The sequence below is a fragment of the Salvia hispanica genome, chromosome 5 (assembly GCF_029641045.1).
Source record: "Salvia hispanica isolate PSC_SH4W2 chromosome 5, Shi_PSC_v1, whole genome shotgun sequence".
Classification (NCBI taxonomy): domain Eukaryota; kingdom Viridiplantae; phylum Streptophyta; class Magnoliopsida; order Lamiales; family Lamiaceae; genus Salvia; species Salvia hispanica.
In genome coordinates, this window is record NC_142696.1 from 23,007,395 (window position 1) to 23,025,756 (window position 18,362).

Below are 18,362 nucleotides of genomic sequence, written 5' to 3' on the forward strand. Positions count from 1 at the left end.
CAAAGCCAAAATTCCTACCTGCCGAAGAACCTCGGCGTAGGATCGAAATGCACTGCTGCAGCAACACAGGCGAACAGCCGAAGGAGTAACGTGTCTGCAACTCCACTCGTCGCAGATAGCAGCGTCGTCGACGACGGCGGCAGAAACAGCAACATCAGTCGAAGTCAGCAGCAGCATCCTTCACAGGCTAAACCAGCATCGGAGGCAGCGGCCGCGGTGGCTGAAGCAGCATCGGCGGTGGCGGCTGAAGTAGCGGCGGCGGCGCTTGAAACAGCGTCGGAGGTGGCGGCGGCTGAAGTAGCAGCGTCGGCGGTGGCGCTTGAAGCAGAGTCGGAGGCGGCGCTTGAAGCCGCGGCGGCGGCTGAGCAGCGGAGAGAAAGGAAGAAATTTGGGAGAAGAAGAAAGAAATTTGGGGGAATAGCCGCTGCTTCAGGAATTTGTGTGGGATTTTCTAAAACACCCCCCCCCCCCCACCACACTGCATAAAACCCCCCAAACTTATACACTCTCCCAGATCCGACCCCACTCCAATGCTTATCACTGGATCTTTGACTGTGGGGCAACCGACACCATGTCCTTTGATAAGTCGGATTTTCTTGAAATTACCCAATCCACAAAACATTATGTCCAAACAGCCAATGGGGAATTAGCACGTGTGCAGGGGAAGGGCACTATCACTGTCTCACCAACTCTTCGCCTCTCAAACTGTCTTTATGTTCCGTCATTATCCCACAAGCTCTTATCTGTTAGTCATGTCACAAAAGACCTTAATTGCGAATTACTAATGCAGCCTCAGTTTTGCATGTTACAGGATATCAAAACGGGAACGATAGTTGGGCGTGGCACTGAGCGGCATGGACTGTACTATTTGGCTCTTGCATCGCCGGTTAGGACACCCATCTATAGGATACCTTCACCTTCTTTTTCCTGAGTTAGTTTCATCTTCCTATATCTTGAATTGTGAAACTTATGTTTTGGCCAAAAGTCATAGACATTCCTTTAAATTGAACAACACTAGGGAAAAATCTCCTTTTGCCTTAATTCACTCTGATGTGTGGGGCCCAGCCCCGGTTACTGGGGGGCAAGGATTTCGATATTTTCTGCTATTTATTGATGATTTCTCTCGAATGACTTGGATATATTTTTTGAAAACTAAATCAGAGGTTTTTAACAAATTCACCGAGTTCTATAGTCTTGTTCAGACCCAGTATAACTCCAAAATTCAAATCCTTAGATCCGATAATGGGAGGGAATATGTGAACTCTAAGATGCAATCTTTCTTCTCCGAAAAAGGCCTTGTCCACCAAACCTCTTGTGCATATACACCAGAACAAAATGGGGTCGCCGAGCGGAAAAATCGATATATCCTTGAAATCACCCGAGCTCTCTTGATCGAATCCAATATCCCGAAATCCTTCTGGCCAGAAGTCATCGCCACTGCTGTTTACCTACTAAATCGCCTTCCCACGGGAATCCTCAATTTCAAAACTCCCCTGGAAATCTTTTCTTCTCTTAACTCGGTTCCTTCCCCCTTACATCTTGAGCCCAAAATCTTTGGTTGTACAGTGTTTGTTCACATTCCAAAACATGATCGTGATAAATTCTCACCTTGTGCAGTCAAATGTGTCTTCTTTGGATATGGAAAAAATCAGAAAGGTTATCGTTGTTATGATCCTTCAACAGATCGCATGTACACCACTATGAATTGCGACTTTGTTGAGAGTGAATATTTCTATAGCCAATCTAGCGGTCAGGGGGAGAGTGAATTGGAAAATTCGGGATGTGACACCCTAAATTGGCTACCTCTTTGGTGAGAAACCATTCTGGGGGAAAGGGAAAATACACAAACTGACATGCCTAGCCAGAACCCTGTCACAGAAGTCGGTCCAACAGAGGAAGTTAGCGGTACCGCCAGGCAGTCAGACTCCATAGAACAGAACACGCCGCTTCAGGACACTACCGAGCTATCTGACCAGTTTTTGAATCCTGAGGTAACTCTTTCAGATTCCGATATTGGGAATTCAATTGAATCCTCTAACAGTGACGTGAGCCATGCAAATGAGTTGTGTACAGAACAAAAGACAGGGCATTATGAAATACCCCAGAGAAGCACGAGGGGTGTTCCTCCCAAAAGATATTCGCCAGACTGGAAAGGACGGAAATCTCGGTACTCTGTTGCAAACCTAACACAAGGGCACCTCACTGAAATGGCAAGGGCGTTTGAGGTTGCACTTTATGAAGAAGAAGAAATTCCGCAGTCCTTCGAGATGGCGATGAAACATAAACATTGGAGGGAAGCCATGAAAAAAGAGATTGATGCCTTGATAAAAAATGAAACATGGGAAAAGTGCACTCTACCTCCAGGAAAGAAACCAGTAGGATGCCGTTGGATCTTCACCATAAAAAGACGTGCAGATGGTTCAATCGAGAGATACAAGGCAAGATTGGTTGCTAAGGGATATACTCAGGTGTATGGAGTAGACTATGAAGAAACCTTCTCCCCAGTGGCCAAACTAAACACTGTAAGAGCTCTTCTATCTGTTGCTGCATGTAAGGAATGACCATTATATCAGTTTGATGTTACAAATGCCTTTCTACATGGAGAACTTGAGAAAAATAAAGAAGTATACATGGAGGTTCCTCCGGGCTTTCACGAAGACTTTGGGAAAGGGCAAGTTTGCAGACTAAGAAAAATCCTGTATGGGTTAAAGCAGTCCCCGAGAGTATGGTTCGGGAGATTTTGCCAGGCAATGGTCAAACAAGGATTCAAACAGAGTCATTCAGACCACACACTATTCCTAAAGAAGAGGAACGGAAAAATGACATGTCTAATCATATATGTTGACGACATGATCATAACTGGAGATGATGCCGAAGAAATCCAACACCTGAAAGAGAATCTTTTCAAAGAATTTGAAATGAAGGACTTGGGAGATCTGAAGTACTTCCTAGGAATTGAAGTGTTAAGGTCAAAGCGCGGAATATTTCTAAGACAGAAAAAGTATGTATTGGACATGCTAGCGGAAACAGGTCTACTAGACTGCAAGCCCGCCGAAACTCCAATGGTGCCTAATCATGGACTGAAGATTGTGGATGGAGCTACGCCTACAGATCGAGAAAGATATCAACGGTTAGTAGGAAAACTTCTCTATGTTTCTCACACTAGATTAGACATCACATATGCAGTTGAGTTGTCAGTCAATTCATGCATCAGCCTCAAGAAGACCATATGGACGCCGCCATGAGAATAGTGAGGTATCTTAAGGGGACAGCCAGTTATGGGGTCTTCTTAGAAAAGAATGGAGACTTGGAAATTGATGGATACACTGATGCTGATTGGGCAAGCAATCCAGTTGACAGAAAATCCACTGGAGGATATTTTACCTTTGTTGGGGGTAACTTAGTCACCTGGAGAAGTAAGAAGCAAAAGGTTGTAGCCATATCTAGCGCAGAAGCAGAATTTCGAGGAATAAGAAGTGGTCTGATGGAAATATTATGGTTAAGGATGTTGTTAACAGAAATTGGCTTTCTACCTACTCGGAAAAGTCAACTTTTTTGTGACAACAAAGCAGCTATCAGCATCTCAGAGAATCCCGTGCAGCATGACAGAACGAAACATGTCGAAGTTGATCGTCACTTCATCAAAGAAAAACTTGATGGAGGTGTTATTGAATTCCCGTTCGTCCGATCTGAGTCCAAAAGTTTTCAAAGAATTTCTTGGCAAGTTGAGTATCGGAGATACCGTTGCTCAACTTGAGGGGGAGTGTTGGAAATACAAAACATAAATGGCCGCCCATTACTTATTAGAGTAGAAGTTCCTAGATTACATTCAATATTATCTAGTTCCTAGCAAAGTAGAGTTCCAAGTCTGTAGTTAAAAAGTCTCAAAATCCCTACAAATACTAGGGTGATGAGTAGTTCAATAACAACAAACATTTACATAAGAAATATATCTCTACTTTCATCTTCAACATGTCTTACCAATCTTGTTATGCCTCTCTTGGTTTCCATCTTTGAGAAAGACTTCAATTTAGGAAAAATATCTTAATGTTCATCTTCCAAACTTTTTAATCCATATAGAATGTTATGGACATGAGAATACAAATAGACTTTAACATGACAATTGACGAAAAGCTCTTATTGAAATCCCTACCTTCTCTCTATAATACACCTTAGCAAAATATATGCTTTACAAGTTCGTTGAGATTGAAAAATACAGACGTTAATTTCCATGGTTAGTTTTTACTTTGAAGCCCGAATGTTAAGATTAGTGTATGTAGAAAAAATTTTAATTTATCTAGGGCCGCCCAAATGCTGTTATCAGCCCTGATCCATGATTTTATTAATAAATGTTACCAAAATTCAAAAGCCCGAAACTAATAGCCCATGAAGGAGCGTATTCCAAGCCCACCACCTACTGGTCAAACCAACGTCGTCGTGTTATGTTTTGTCTCTCCTTCACCGCCACCTATGATGCGACCACCACCACTGAGCTTCATATTTTTCCTCTTCGGAGTAGGGTTTTCGCTTTTCTGAACCATCATCAATCATATTGTAATTTTACTTTGTCATACATAATGCCCTCGGATTCGAATTCCCTGTCGTCGAATTACTCATCTGATCAGGGGAACCCTAATTCTGATCCCAATTCGGAACCCCAACTCGAACCGGAGCCAGAGTCGGAAGGGGAGGCGGAGCCTAATAAGAATCCTCACTTGATTGACCAATCGCTTGATGCCCTTGAGAATCAATTGGCTTCAATCTCAATGTCGTCGCGTTCCCCGACGGCCACGATTGAGGGTGAAGAGGAAGAGGATGTGGAGTCGCGGGAGCAGCCAAGGTCGATTAATGGATCGTTGAGTGAAGAAATTGGAGCTGGAGGAGATGCTGATTCCGTGGAGGGTCGGCATTTCGAAAGTGATTCCAAGGCAGACTCATCGGGAGTTAATGTAGAGAACGTCTCCTTCATGTGGCTAGATGCTCCGGAGGTAGATGAGGTTGAGCGGCCGCTGAGTCCAGGTAGCAGCGGCTATGCCGGTGAGATGGGCAGCACCAGCGGCGGCGATGAAATAGTTGATGATGACGAAGATGATAGTGACATTAGAGTGGTTGAAAATGATGGGGTTTCGGGATCCAATAATCAGAGTGTATCTGGGAAACGGCATGCCGATGAGGTTAGCTGCAGTTTTCTGCATATTATTATGGATTATGGGATTTGTAGTTTTAAATTTGCGCAAGCACTTATCATTTAGAATAATGTACACGCTCCAGTTGCTAATGTATTAGATAGTCTGTTAGGAGACGTTTAATGATGAATGCTCTTGCTAATTGCTATGTATGGTTAATTAATGAACTGCAAGCACTCATCATGATTGAATAATTAATGAACCCCAGGATGATGCTTCGGTTTCTTGGAGGAAAAGGAAGAAACACTTCATTATATTGAGTCACTCTGGGAAACCCATATATTCCAGGTTTGTGTCTATTTGTATACCTGTAAACACAACCATATGTTTGTATCGATACTGAATGGTCCGAAACCATTTTTTTTTTCCTTTCTTATTGTTCTCATATGCAGTCATATGTGGATAACATTTTTCTTTATGGTTGTGTTTTTGACTTGTAGATACGGGGATGAATATAAGCTAGCTGGTTTCTCTGCAACTTTGCAAGCCATTATCTCCTTTGTGGAAAATGGGTGTGCGACTTGTGACGGTTATTTGTTCTTGTTTCTGTTATGTTTAGCAGCTTGTTGATTTGATATCTTTATTTGTTGAATGCTTTACAGAGGAGATCGGGTCAATTTGGTTAGAGCTGGTAAACACCAGGTTAATTTTCAACTTATAGATCTTACAATTGCATTTATTAATACTCCTCTAATTTACATCAGTACTGTTGGGATATTGTGTCATCCAAGAACATTTTTGAGCTGCATTTTTTGATAGCTTGGCTGAACTAGAAGAATAAGCTGGTGATATAGATTGAATCTCCTCTGCCATGATGGCCTTATCAACTGATGTAGGGTTTTTAAAAATCAGGTTGTTTTTCTTGTGAAAGGACCTATTTACTTGGTCTGCATAAGTTGCACAGAAGAACCTTATGAATCATTGAAGGGTCAGCTAGAGTTACTGTACGGTCAGGTATCTTGCTCCATGTACACAGAAACTTTTGATGTTTCCTGAGCAAAATAGATTGAGAATGTTAATCAGTTCCTTTCTCATATATTAATTTGTGCATGCAGATGATACTTATCCTGACAAAGTCTGTGAATCGTTGTTTTGAGAAGAACCCAAAATTTGATATGACATCACTGCTTGGGGGAACTGATGCTGTCTTCTCGTCTCTTATCCATTCTTTGAGTTGGTACTTCTTTAAACTATACACTCTGTCAGTGTAATTTAGAGTCTCATAAAGCCTCATTGGCATATCTCGGCATTTCTGATTTCGTAATATCAATGTGCACCTTGTTATTTACGTCCCCTTCTGAAAGTGAAGTGTTAGCAAGAAACAATATATGTAGGTATTTAACTAGGACAACTGATATTTAAACTTTTTCATGAATTTCAAAACTTCTAACCTGCGTTGTCCATGCCAATTACCCCTTTTTTGACAATTTGGAAAAGAATTACCAATCATACTTTTTATCCTAATGATAGGATTTGATTTTTTTTTTGCATACAGAACTCACTAATGCTCACTGTAGCTATAGACTTATGAAGTATGCATTTCTGGAGAACCATTGGAAGCATCTTTGCTGAAATTTAAAATCACTAACAAGCTGTTATAGTTATTGTTTATCGAAGTTTGTTTGTTTACTTGTTTATTTGTTAGTAGAACCCAAGTCATTTCTTTCAACTGTGGGGTGTACATTTGGACAAAGTGATAAATAATACGCATGTTTATTTTTTGAACCCCAGTGATTAAAGATTATGATCCAGCTATCATGTACTGAGACTTGTATTATCAATTACTTGAACACTGTCTCGTGCATAAAAGTTGACCAAAATGTGCTTGCTCTTCTGACGGTAGGAATCCTGCCACTTTTCTTCATGCCTACTCATGTCTTCCCCTTGCTTATGCTACTCGTCAAGCTGCGGCTTCCATCTTACAGGATGTGGCTGGCTCAGGAGTCCTGTTTGCACTCTTGATGTGCAAACATAAGGTAACTGTTATATCTTTGGCTCAGAGTTGGGATATTTGTACATGATGGTGTTGATATGAGTTCCCTGAACTTGACTGCCATATTACCTAACAGATTTTCGATAACTCCTGATAGCCTTTGTTCTTCAAGACTCAAACTTTACTCGTTGGTGTTAAAGAGTAATTCCATTAATTAAACCTATTAATTATCAATGGACAATATAAGTGGTGTTTTCCCCTACACTGAAGTGGTAGTAAAATATTCACTACTCTTCTTTTGGATGTAACTAAGTTACAGAAATACTGCCATCACAGATTGAAATGCAATGCAGGTCATTAGTCTTGTTAGCGCCCAAAAAGCATCTCTTCATCCTGATGATATACTGTTACTCTCCAATTTTATAATGTCCTCTGAATCTTTCAGGTATTTGCTTCTTAAACTCCTGACATTATTCCATGAATCTAGATGTTAAAACGTGGTTTGATTAGGTTTGTTAACTATGTCACAACTACATGCATGTCCACACATTGTTTATTGAGTATGCATGAGCTCTAATGGTAAAGAAGATTGTATCCGCATGGTTAAGAGGAGAAGGGACAATCGGCATGTGATAAACTCAACATTTTATAAAAGAATTGGATTATATTAGATATGAACACCAGATGTCATGTTCACGTGAATCTTCTATAGAGAGTTCTAGCAGGTCCTTTATCTCCTACCAGATATTATCTTCACCAAAAACCTGTTTCAGTTCTGAAATACACACCTGGCTTTTGATAAGTTTCTTCTTATTAAATGTGTTCATACTTTCACATTGCTATATCATTCTTCAGATCCAAAATGTGATTAATTCCATTGATCACAATGAACTGATTGAGGATATTTATTACATGCTTATAAATTTTATACAGGACATCTGAGTCATTCTCACCTATTTGCCTGCCAAGATACAATCCCATGGCATTCCTTTATGCTTACGTGCACTATTTTGATGTAAGTTATCCTTTATTTGTACAAAATGTCTGAAAACTACACAAGTTAGATTGTAAACTGATGCAATGAGTCAAAATCCTGGATTTTTTTAGTTTTAATTTAGTTTACATATTGGCTATTGGATTAGTAAACTGGTTACTAAATACCAAATCTATTTGCAGACCGATACATACGTGGTGCTGCTCACCACAAGTTCTGATGCCTTCTATCATTTAAAAGATTGCAGGTAAAGTTTCAATATTAATATCTAATCAGTCACAGATGCCTCTCCGGTGGCTATATGAATATCATTGTCCATGACATGACGGCATGGCTACTGCAAGATTTGGTCTTTGTATAATAGATGCAAAATTTGCTGCTTATAGGATTCGGATTGAGATTGTACTCTCAAACTCAAATGTACTGAGTGAAGTTCAAAGATCATTGGTTGATGGTGGTATGCATATCAAGGATTTGCTTGTTGAACCCACTTCTCGTGCTGGTGCTGTTTCTTCTCATTTAGGTCAACCACTGCCTGGGGCAGGTTCCCCTGGGAGAACTGCAGACGGATCTATCGGGATTGGTGGTCCAGCTGGACTATGGCATTTCGTATACAGAAGTATTTATCTTGACCAATACGTGTCATCTGAGTTTTCATCGCCAATCAACAGCTTGAGACAGCAAAAAAGGTTAAAAAAAAAGTAGCAAAATTAGTTACAACTTTGCACTTTGCTATTTTCCTCCAATATCGACTTTTGCAGGATGATACTGATACAGAATTTCACTCTCTATGCAGATTATATAGGGCCTATCAGAGACTCTACGCATCCATGCACAAAAAACCAATAGGACCTCACAAAACCCAGTTCAGAAGAGATGAAAATTATGGTACATCTTTCTCATTCTGTTATGTCGTTCTCTGCATGCATTAGATTTGAGCTTTTGACTACTTATTGTTTGTTGATCTTGCCACCCAGCCCTAAATAAGAACTAGTGAAGAGAACGCATTCTGATTCCTTGTAAATCATCCGATAAGCTGCAACATGCAATTTTAGTAGTAGTTGATTCTATTCTATGACACAGTTTTTTGTTGTTTTAATTTTACACCAAGTATAATTGATTTTATTCGGCCCATTGGTTATTTTTACTACCTTCTTCTACGAAAAAAATGTTGGTAGGGACAACTCGAGTTTTAATACAAAATTGGTAAAATAAGAAGATAGAGAGAAAAAAGTGGTTGAACTATTAATAGTGGAAAATGGGACCTACCTCATTAGAGAGAGAAACTTACCATAAATAGATAAAGACTACTTTTGGTGGACGGGCAAAATCTGAAAACGTGACTATTTTTTGTGGACGGAGGTGGTAGGTTAGTATTAGAGTTGGATTCATAGAGACAAGTTATATATCCGTAAGAGGTTACTAATGCATTGTGTTCGATAGTAAAAAAACAACTCAAAATTATTGTCGAGATTGCTCCATTCTATAGTTTCTACGGGAGCATCTGATATGTCCTTTCATCGGTATTTAAAGTAGATTTCTCAAATAATAAACTGTAAATGGAAAAAGTTCAAATTATGTTGTTTATAAGTTTGATAAAGGTCACTTGCAGTTAAACTGCTCTGTTTTTCCTGGTTATGAAGTTCCTAACTATTCCTTTGTTACCACAGTGCTACTTTGCTGGGTCACACAAGATTTTGAACTTTATGCAGCCTTTGATCCCCTCGCAGACAAGGTACGATATGCTAATTTTGCTGTTCTACATGCCAAACTTGTACACAATACTTATTGTATACCATATTTTTGCAGTTAACTGCCATAGTCTCATTCTAAGCTACTTTGTTTTGTGCTCCTTGTGTATCGTTTTTTTCTTGTTGTACCTTCCACTGTAGTTTGTCGAAGACAATTAGAGCAATTTAAACCCAAAGCTTCAATTTTAATATTTTTCCTCTGGTTCAGTATCATTTTTCTAGTGCTCTTCTTTTCTGAATAAAGTGACACCATTTTGCAGGCTCTTGCAATAAAAGTATGCAACCGGGTTTGTCAATGGGTGAAAGATGTGGAAAATGAAATCTTCTTATTGGGAGCAAGCCCGTTTTCATGGTGATTCTCGCAAACATTCTGTACCCTGGCATGTATTCTAGTTCCATTGCTCTATTATAATATACTTGCTCTTCCCATGTCAAATTTTGCCTCTTTTTCTTGGCCTTAAATATTTGTGCATGGTTGTATACCGCTTGCTAAGCCAAAAAGGCACAATATTGTAGTAGAAATTTATTTGCAGACCATTTAAGGAGCACTTGTACCAATCAATGGCGTAGGGTTATTCCAAATTTTCTACTTTGTTGTATCGTATTCAATTTATTTGAGGCTGTGAATTCTACAGAATTTCTGGGTTTGAAATAGGGTGGGTGGGTATACGGGTTATTATATCATTGACATGGCAGCAAGCAACTTCTAATATTTCTATTACACGTTTATGCATGTCATAACAAATCATATTATAAGTGCATCAATGTAAAAATATTAGTCAACATTATTATAAGCTCAATATCAATTGAAAAGACACACCCCACTTCTTATAATTGGAAAAGATTTAATCTGTGGTGCGCCTTGATGGCTCACCCCACTATTAATAGTGATTTTTTGGGGCCAAATTTTGGAATTTCAACTCACTAGCGACATAGCACAACTTAAAAAGAAGAATTTTCGAATTATTGTCTGGTAGTGAAAATTTAAAATCAATACTCTTTCACATTATTGTTATCAATCAAAAACAGTTAATTTGTTTGAAGTTTCAGAGAAAATGAACAAATCAAAGTTTGATTTTTATGAAAATTGTGATCCATAGTATACAAGCAATGGTTCGGCTTGAAAAAAATATCTTTTCGTGATACCATATCTCTATCAGTATGTTCGCCGAGAATGTGAAGCGGCTGGTGCAAAACTAATGGAAGATTATTTTTTGTGTCATAAAAGAAGATTGAACAAAACCCAACATATTTCAATATTGAAGTTTATATTTTAATTAACTTAATTTTTAATATCCTAATGAAGTCGTTTTGTCAGGTATTTTACTTTACAAATTGGGGGATAAGTAAAAAATAAAAAATTAAATCGGAGAAATATGAGGTTGTATGAAGGGTTGTATAGCGTATAAATTAGAGAGAATGATAGTATATGTTATTCTTTCTAACTTATCTCATTAAATACCATTTATAAATATCTTGCTAGAAAATTTAATACTAAAAAATTTAAATGAACACAAATATAGAGGTTGGTATATATAGAGAGAAACAGGTAGAAGAAGAAATGATAAATGTGTAGAGACTAGAGTTATAAGCAAGTAAGCATGATGCAAAATATGATCTGTGTCTCTGCCTCTGCTGCATTCATCTCCGAAACCGCCCATCTCTAATTCCTCCGATCAAATCCAATTCTTAGAGGTTGCGCATAGGAGCTGCTTCAACATGCCTTCCTACACCTGTATCAGAGAGGGGCCGGACCACGCGCCTCGCTTCAAGGCCATCGTCAACTTCAACGCCCACACTTTCGACAGCCCAAACTATTGCTCAACCCTCCGCCGCCCTCGCAATCTCTCTCATGTTCAGAATAATGATTTCACCCGCTATTTCATGACGTCACTCTGCGTGTGTGTTTCCGTTTCTGTGATCAGTGCTCCAACCGCCGGATTTGGATCCCGGCTGTGGCTCATAGCACAGCAGGCCCATTATTTTAATTTTAAATTATAATATTAAAATATTTATATGTTTTATTATAGAATGATAAAGTTATGTTTCTACTAATTTAAGGGCAGTTTCGTCATTCAATATCAATTTTTTTTACATTTCATTCACAATGTGTATGTGTAGCATGTTGAGTTTGAAAATTTTAGCATGCGGAAATAAATGTGGATTGGACCATCATTTTCAACTTTTTATTAGGCACTTGTGGCTTGTGGGGGAGTTCAATTCTATGTGAATGATTCGCAGTGTTGACTATTTTATTGTACACTTGAATTTACCATATCATTATATGTATAGATTGAAACGCATTCTTGACTATTCACATAAGTATTTCCTTTGATTTATTTGTGGTTAGACATGAAATCAAGGTTGAGAGATCGGCGTATAACTATTTACATTAATTTTGCAAATAATTGAAAGAAAAAAAAAACTATCATAGATTCATAGCACATGGAAGAAATAAATGCATTAGCAAAGGGTACAATATATAGTGTTGTCTCCCTCAATTTAATGTGGTTAACTAGAGAGTAGAGAGCCCTGCTACATCCATGTGCCTGTCCATCTCCATGGCCAAGATCTTTACTAGTACTAGTATATTTCATCCATCTTCATCAATATACATTTAATAGATACTGTAATTAAGCCTATAGTTGGAAGCTGAAGAAATCAGCTTTTCTCTTTACCTCAGAACTATTGTCTTTGGTTTGAGATTATTACATAAACAAGTAAAATCTGTTAACATTTTGTTTACATACTTAGCTCCAGCCATGGATGTGGCTTTCTTTACAAAGGATTTACATAGTTTAAGCGACCATTTACTTAAAGGATTCACTAATTATAAGCTTGTTTGATCATTTCTTGATTTTATGTATAGTCAATCTAATCTACCCTTCAAGTAAATGGCTATCATATTAAGTTGTCAAATACAGAGGATAATGGTTCTTGGCATGACTCGTCATTTGGATCAAAACAAAATAAGGATGACTTTGTAAGTGAATATCTTAGCATAGGTGTTACTGACATTGCCATTGTTGCAGTTTGAGTGATCGTTGTGTAAATTCGTGTTCAGGATGAGTCGGGAGTATATGAGAACCTCGTGTGGGAGATTGCACAGAGAGTGGGGTCTCCATTGCCACAGTACACAACTTTCAGGTCCGGGTCAGGGCACCGGGACTGTGGAGCTGGCTGGAATCATATTCACCGGAGAGCCTGCAAAGAACAAGAAGCAAGCTGAGAAGTATGCTGCTTTGGCAGCTTGGCTGTATGTCAGTGTTGCTTAATTTCCTTCCTCACTTCAACTATTCTTTTGTGTTGCAACACTTGGTATGTTTTTCCTTCATCAGTAGCACAGCAAGAAGTGATCTCTCCGTCTGAGAGCGAATGCAACGATGAGCAGGAACAGGTACGGATTGCAAGGGCGTTGCAGAAGTATCGTTCGAAAGAGAAGTTATTGATGCCAAACCTACACAATGCCTCCATACCATTCCAAAGGGAGTTCATGGCTCCAACCCCGCGGCCCTCAAGCCCACAACGCTGCCAGAAAGCCGATTCACGTGCTAGACCACCGTTACCACAACTTGAGCCATCACCTGGGATTAGGACAACGCCACGCGTCTTTCAGAGGTTTCATGCAGCTTCTTACAAACAGTGTAGGTCGCCCTGCCAAGGCATTGCTCCACCTGTAACGATACGAACTGCAGTGCCAGTATTCTCATCACCAGCCTCCGCCTGTATGCAAAGAAGGTCGAGGTAATTGGAGCATGCGAAGTAGATGAGTCCACAGCCGTCCGGTGTCTGAAGGAGCTCGAGATATCCGATTCCTCTTCTGATCAAGGTGTAAGACTGTAAGTGGTAATTTTCTTAGCTAATCTGTATTCAAGATATTACTATATACTGTTGTTGTTGATTGCTTTAATGGTGGGCATTTTAGCTTGTTGAAGTTTAAAAACTACTCTATATCTATGTAGTATTATATTAGTATATGATTAATATCAAGAATGTTTTCTTTAGCTATATTTTGGTGGGGATTATGGTGTAAATATGAATTTGAATAATCTCACTGCTACCTCATAAGAGTCAAACTGTGAGTTGTGAAGTATATACGTAAAATGTTGATTAAATCATGGAGTAAAACATTACCTAAGGCACTTGTATTTGAATTCATATTCATAATCATGGAGTAGTATTTTGCTGTGTATGTATCCAAAGTGTGGGTACCATCTGATTTGCACAGTTTCAAACATCCAAGTGATTTTAAATACAATTTAAGGAGTGATCAATTGCTAACTCATTATTTAATTGCTAACTACAACTAATTTAAGGCCATAGGATTTTAGAAAACGTGTGGTCTACAATTTGCCACGTGTAATTTTCGTTTTTATTAATAAAATAAAAAAAGATAAAAAAAATGTCAGATTAGGGTTTTAGATGAAAATGTCAATATAGTGTTTCGGAAATATCAACACAATGCTTTGAGAATGTCAACACGATGCTTTAAGAATGTTAACCCATTGCTTATATTGACATTCTACATGTATTATATTAACATATTTTATATAGTATGTTGACATTTCTGCTTTACGAAAAAATTGACATCGGAACATATGCATATATGATATCGTTGGAATCCTTATAAAATTATCTTTAATTTGATATATGTTATATGAATTTAAAGTTTTGAGATTTCTTTTAAAAGTTAGTTATAACTAAACATGTAGTTAATTGACATTAATACCCCTATTGATATTTTATGGAATTAATCCTATGGCTTTATTGACCTTTTTTGTTGATCGTATTGATATTTCTTGATTGATGATCTAGACCCTTAATTTGAATATCTAATGGCTATTATTTAGTTATAGTTAGCAATTAGGTATTAAGTTAGCAATATAACACTCCCCTAGATACTATAATTGCTAATTTGCTATAGTGGCAATGCGTCTGATTTTTGGAAAAGTTTGTGAAGGCCCTATTTTTTGTTATGGCCTAAACCCAACCTCTAAAGCGAAAAATCCTCTCATTTTTAAATTTTGATTTATTGGAGAACCGGTCAATTATAGGACGTGCATTATTGGTTTGTGATATTTTAAATAATTTCGCATGCATAATAATTTTATAAATTTACTAATTAGAAAAGGAACAAAAACTGCGTACTACTATAAAGTATTGTTTGGTAGTATTATAAAAAAAAATTAAATATAACACCTTTCAATACTCTCTTTATCTCATGTTACTCGCTATTTTTTATTTCAACTCGTCCTAAACTATTTACACTATTTATATTTTAAGGAAGAATTATTGTATTTAATTAAATATTCTATTATTAAATATATCTCATTATATTTAAAATACTTTTAATTACACTACAAAATCAATCACAAATGAACGATCTAAAATATAAAAAGGGGGGGGGGGGGTGGATTATTTAATATCGTCGAATATAGGAGGACAAAATAAAATTCCCTAGTTGACTGTTTTCAAGTACTGTACCATGTATCGAACACGCATATCATGATTAGTTTTCATTTATTTTACTTGTGCACGCATAAATTTCCAAATAAATCAACTCCGCAAGTCACTATCTTCATTTCAATTTTACAACTGAGGTTCACATCCAACTTTGAAAATTATAGTCCAATAATTAATACGAAAATACTCACATAGTCAATGAAAGTTTTATTGCGGCATGTTTCTTTCATTCAATTTTAAGGATAATTTTGTCAGCTTATAAATGATTGACACTGGAATTTAGGCTATATCATCATGAACAAATTTCACACGCATACAGTATTATTTTGTTCATATAAGTATGAAATGGCCACCTTAAAAAATCTGAGATTGCCAGTTATGACCACGGGCGGATGCGGATTCAATTAAAAACAAGGGGGGACCTTCGTACCCCAAAATGTGGAATTTGCCTAGTGGTAAAAGCATCATATCTCCACAGTGGTGCCCCGGGTTCGAACCCTAATGATTTTTGGCTATATCTCTCAAGTTCATTTCTATAAAGCATAATTTCTCTCGAGTTGACTCTGTCTATTTATGCTTATATTATTATCTAATAATGTTTGATTAAATGTAATAAAACATGCATGGTTGAATTTGAATATATGTTTATAATTTATATTATGCTCATATTTTTAGATTCTATAGAAAATATGATGCATTTTATTTTTAGTTTAAATATTTTGAACTTTTTATAAATTAAAATAAATTCTTTGTTGTATAAATATCTAAAAACCACCCCCAATTTAATAGTGAATTTTTTCAAGTAATAACACTAATTTTTTTTTATTTAATGAAATGACTTAATAGAAAAATTGAGATAAGAAAAGAAAAAAGATAAATTGAATTTTACATTTCCAAGTCAATATAATTATTATCGTGCCCCCAATATGAAATGTCTGGATCCGCTATTGGTTATGACTATGATAAACGATATATGCATGTTGAAGTATAATGTTGAGCTTGTTGGGCCTCTTCGTAAATTTGATCCATTGAATTGGGTTTCACTTTTTTAACTGACTTAAATTAAAATGTGACAAAAAACATACTATTTGTCATTTTCCCATTTTGAATTAAAAATGTATTATATGTTCAAAAAGTTGTGGAGGGAGAGAGGATTTTGGTTGAGCATGAAGAGACAATGGTAGTGGAGTGGCATGCATCTTTTTAACCATTTGTGGGTTTAAACTTTATGGTGAAAAGAATAGGGCATGCATATGGGGATTATGAGGTGGGTTTATTGCCCTTGTCTACAATAGCAATTTTTGGAGGAGAGAGAAAATGTTTGTGGTGAATTCTTGGGTAGAGGTGGTGGGCCTCTAATTCCACTACCACCAACCCATCAAAGCATGTCCACGTCACGATTCTGTTGATTCACGCAAACAAATATTTTTGGTGGGCCCATGTCCATACAGACACATAGGCCCACAACAGTGCAGGGCCCACTTAGGATTTAAGAAGTAACTGGCAGATTTATTCCTTCCCCTATGACACAAATAAAAAGCAATGGCTCTACACAAAAGGGAAGAGAGTTGATGTGAGTGAGATGGGAACCCTCCAACCATTATAGGAACACATCCAATAACTTCATTTCTATTCAAAAATACTTTGAAATAAATTTATTTTCTCAAGAGACTTAGAAATTTAAGAATGAATGTTGTGTTCAGAGAATCGGATACAATATAAAATCAGTAAAACAAAGTGGAATTGAGAAAAATAGGATGAAATCTGACTTGGTTTATGCAATGGAGCTCATAAGAGCATCTCTAATGCCGGCTAGCCAACCGGTTAGCCGATTCACGTGGCTAGCCGGTCGGCTAGCCGAACCATTGGAGCAGGCTAGCGCCAAATCGGCGAAAAAATCGGCCAGGGCTAGCCGATCACGTGTGGCTGGCCGATGCGCTGGTCGCCATTGTGGCGGCCCGATCGGCCAGCACCGAGTTTTATTTTTTATTTTTATTTTTTTTTAAACCTATATAAACGCGATTTTAGTTTCATTTTCATTTGCACCACTTGTTTTAACGAGTTTTCTCTCTCTCTAACTTTCTGTACAAGAGCATCATCGAGCGATGAGTAACGCGGGTGGTAGCAGTGGTGGTAGTGGTGGGGATGCTGAGGAGTACGAACGGAGGATGAACGAGGCTATGGAGGCCTACATGAACCGCGAGATGGAGCGGTACATGCGTAGGGTGGAATAGCAGGCGATACCTCGCCCTCCACGGGTTGTCCACCGCCGAGCAGTGATTGATCGGGATCACGTAGCTGCACATCAGCGGCTGTATGACGATTACTTTTCAGAGAACCCGCGGTTTCCCGCAAACATGTTCCGGCGGCGTTTTAGAATGCGCAGGGAGTTGTTTATGCGTATCGTTGACGCTTTGGAGCGTCGATATCTGTGTTTCCGCTTCAGGCACGATGCGGTTGGCAGACCCGACCACACCCCTATTCAAAAGTGCACGGCGGCAATCAGGCAGTTGGCCTACGGAGGCGCGACAGACATGTGGGATGAGTACCTCCACATCGGTGAGTCGACAGCCCTGGAATGTCTGAAGTATTTTTGTGAGGGCGTGAAAAACATTTTCGGTGTGGAGTACCTTCGAAGCCCTACTCCCCAAGATCGTCAGAATTTGATGCAGATGCACGGAGAGAAGCATGGGTTCCCCGGGATGTTAGGCAGCATAGATTGTATGCATTGGGAGTGGAAGAACTGTCCGACTGCCTGGAAGGGGGCATACACGACCGGCTACAAGTCAAAGAATCCCACGATGATCCTCGAGACCGTAGCTGATTACCGGCTGTGGATCTGGCATGCGTATGTTGGGGTAGCCGGGTCGAACAACGACCTCAACGTCCTGAACTCGTCTCCCCTCTTCAACGAGAAGTGCCAGGGCGTCGGTCCAGTCGTCTCATTTGTGGCCAACGACAACCAGCATGATATGGGCTACTACTTGGCGGATAGGATATACCCTAGGTGGCCTGGTCTGTCTTTGTGAAGACGA

At 38.5% G+C, this 18,362-nt stretch overlaps 1 protein-coding gene and 1 pseudogene across 2 annotated transcripts; both read left to right on the top strand.

Annotated features, from left to right (window-relative positions):
* Positions 1 to 4,443: 4,443 nt before the first annotated feature.
* Positions 4,444 to 10,501, top strand: LOC125188794 (SAND family protein). Its single transcript, XM_048085848.2, has 14 exons — positions 4,444 to 5,174; positions 5,395 to 5,474; positions 5,627 to 5,698; positions 5,789 to 5,828; positions 6,039 to 6,140; positions 6,242 to 6,363; positions 7,030 to 7,162; positions 7,473 to 7,564; positions 8,053 to 8,134; positions 8,296 to 8,360; positions 8,500 to 8,802; positions 8,910 to 9,001; positions 9,784 to 9,848; positions 10,125 to 10,501. Exons 1-14 carry the CDS (start codon positions 4,578 to 4,580, stop codon positions 10,218 to 10,220), a joined length of 1,941 nt encoding a protein of 646 aa, XP_047941805.1. The 5' UTR covers positions 4,444 to 4,577; the 3' UTR covers positions 10,221 to 10,501.
* Positions 10,502 to 11,481: 980 nt separating this feature from the next.
* LOC125190744 (double-stranded RNA-binding protein 2 pseudogene) lies at positions 11,482 to 13,840 on the top strand (annotated as a pseudogene). Its single transcript, XR_016130773.1, has 3 exons — positions 11,482 to 11,862; positions 12,929 to 13,128; positions 13,203 to 13,840. The product of XR_016130773.1 is annotated as a double-stranded RNA-binding protein 2 pseudogene (transcript).
* Positions 13,841 to 18,362: the final 4,522 nt, after the last annotated feature.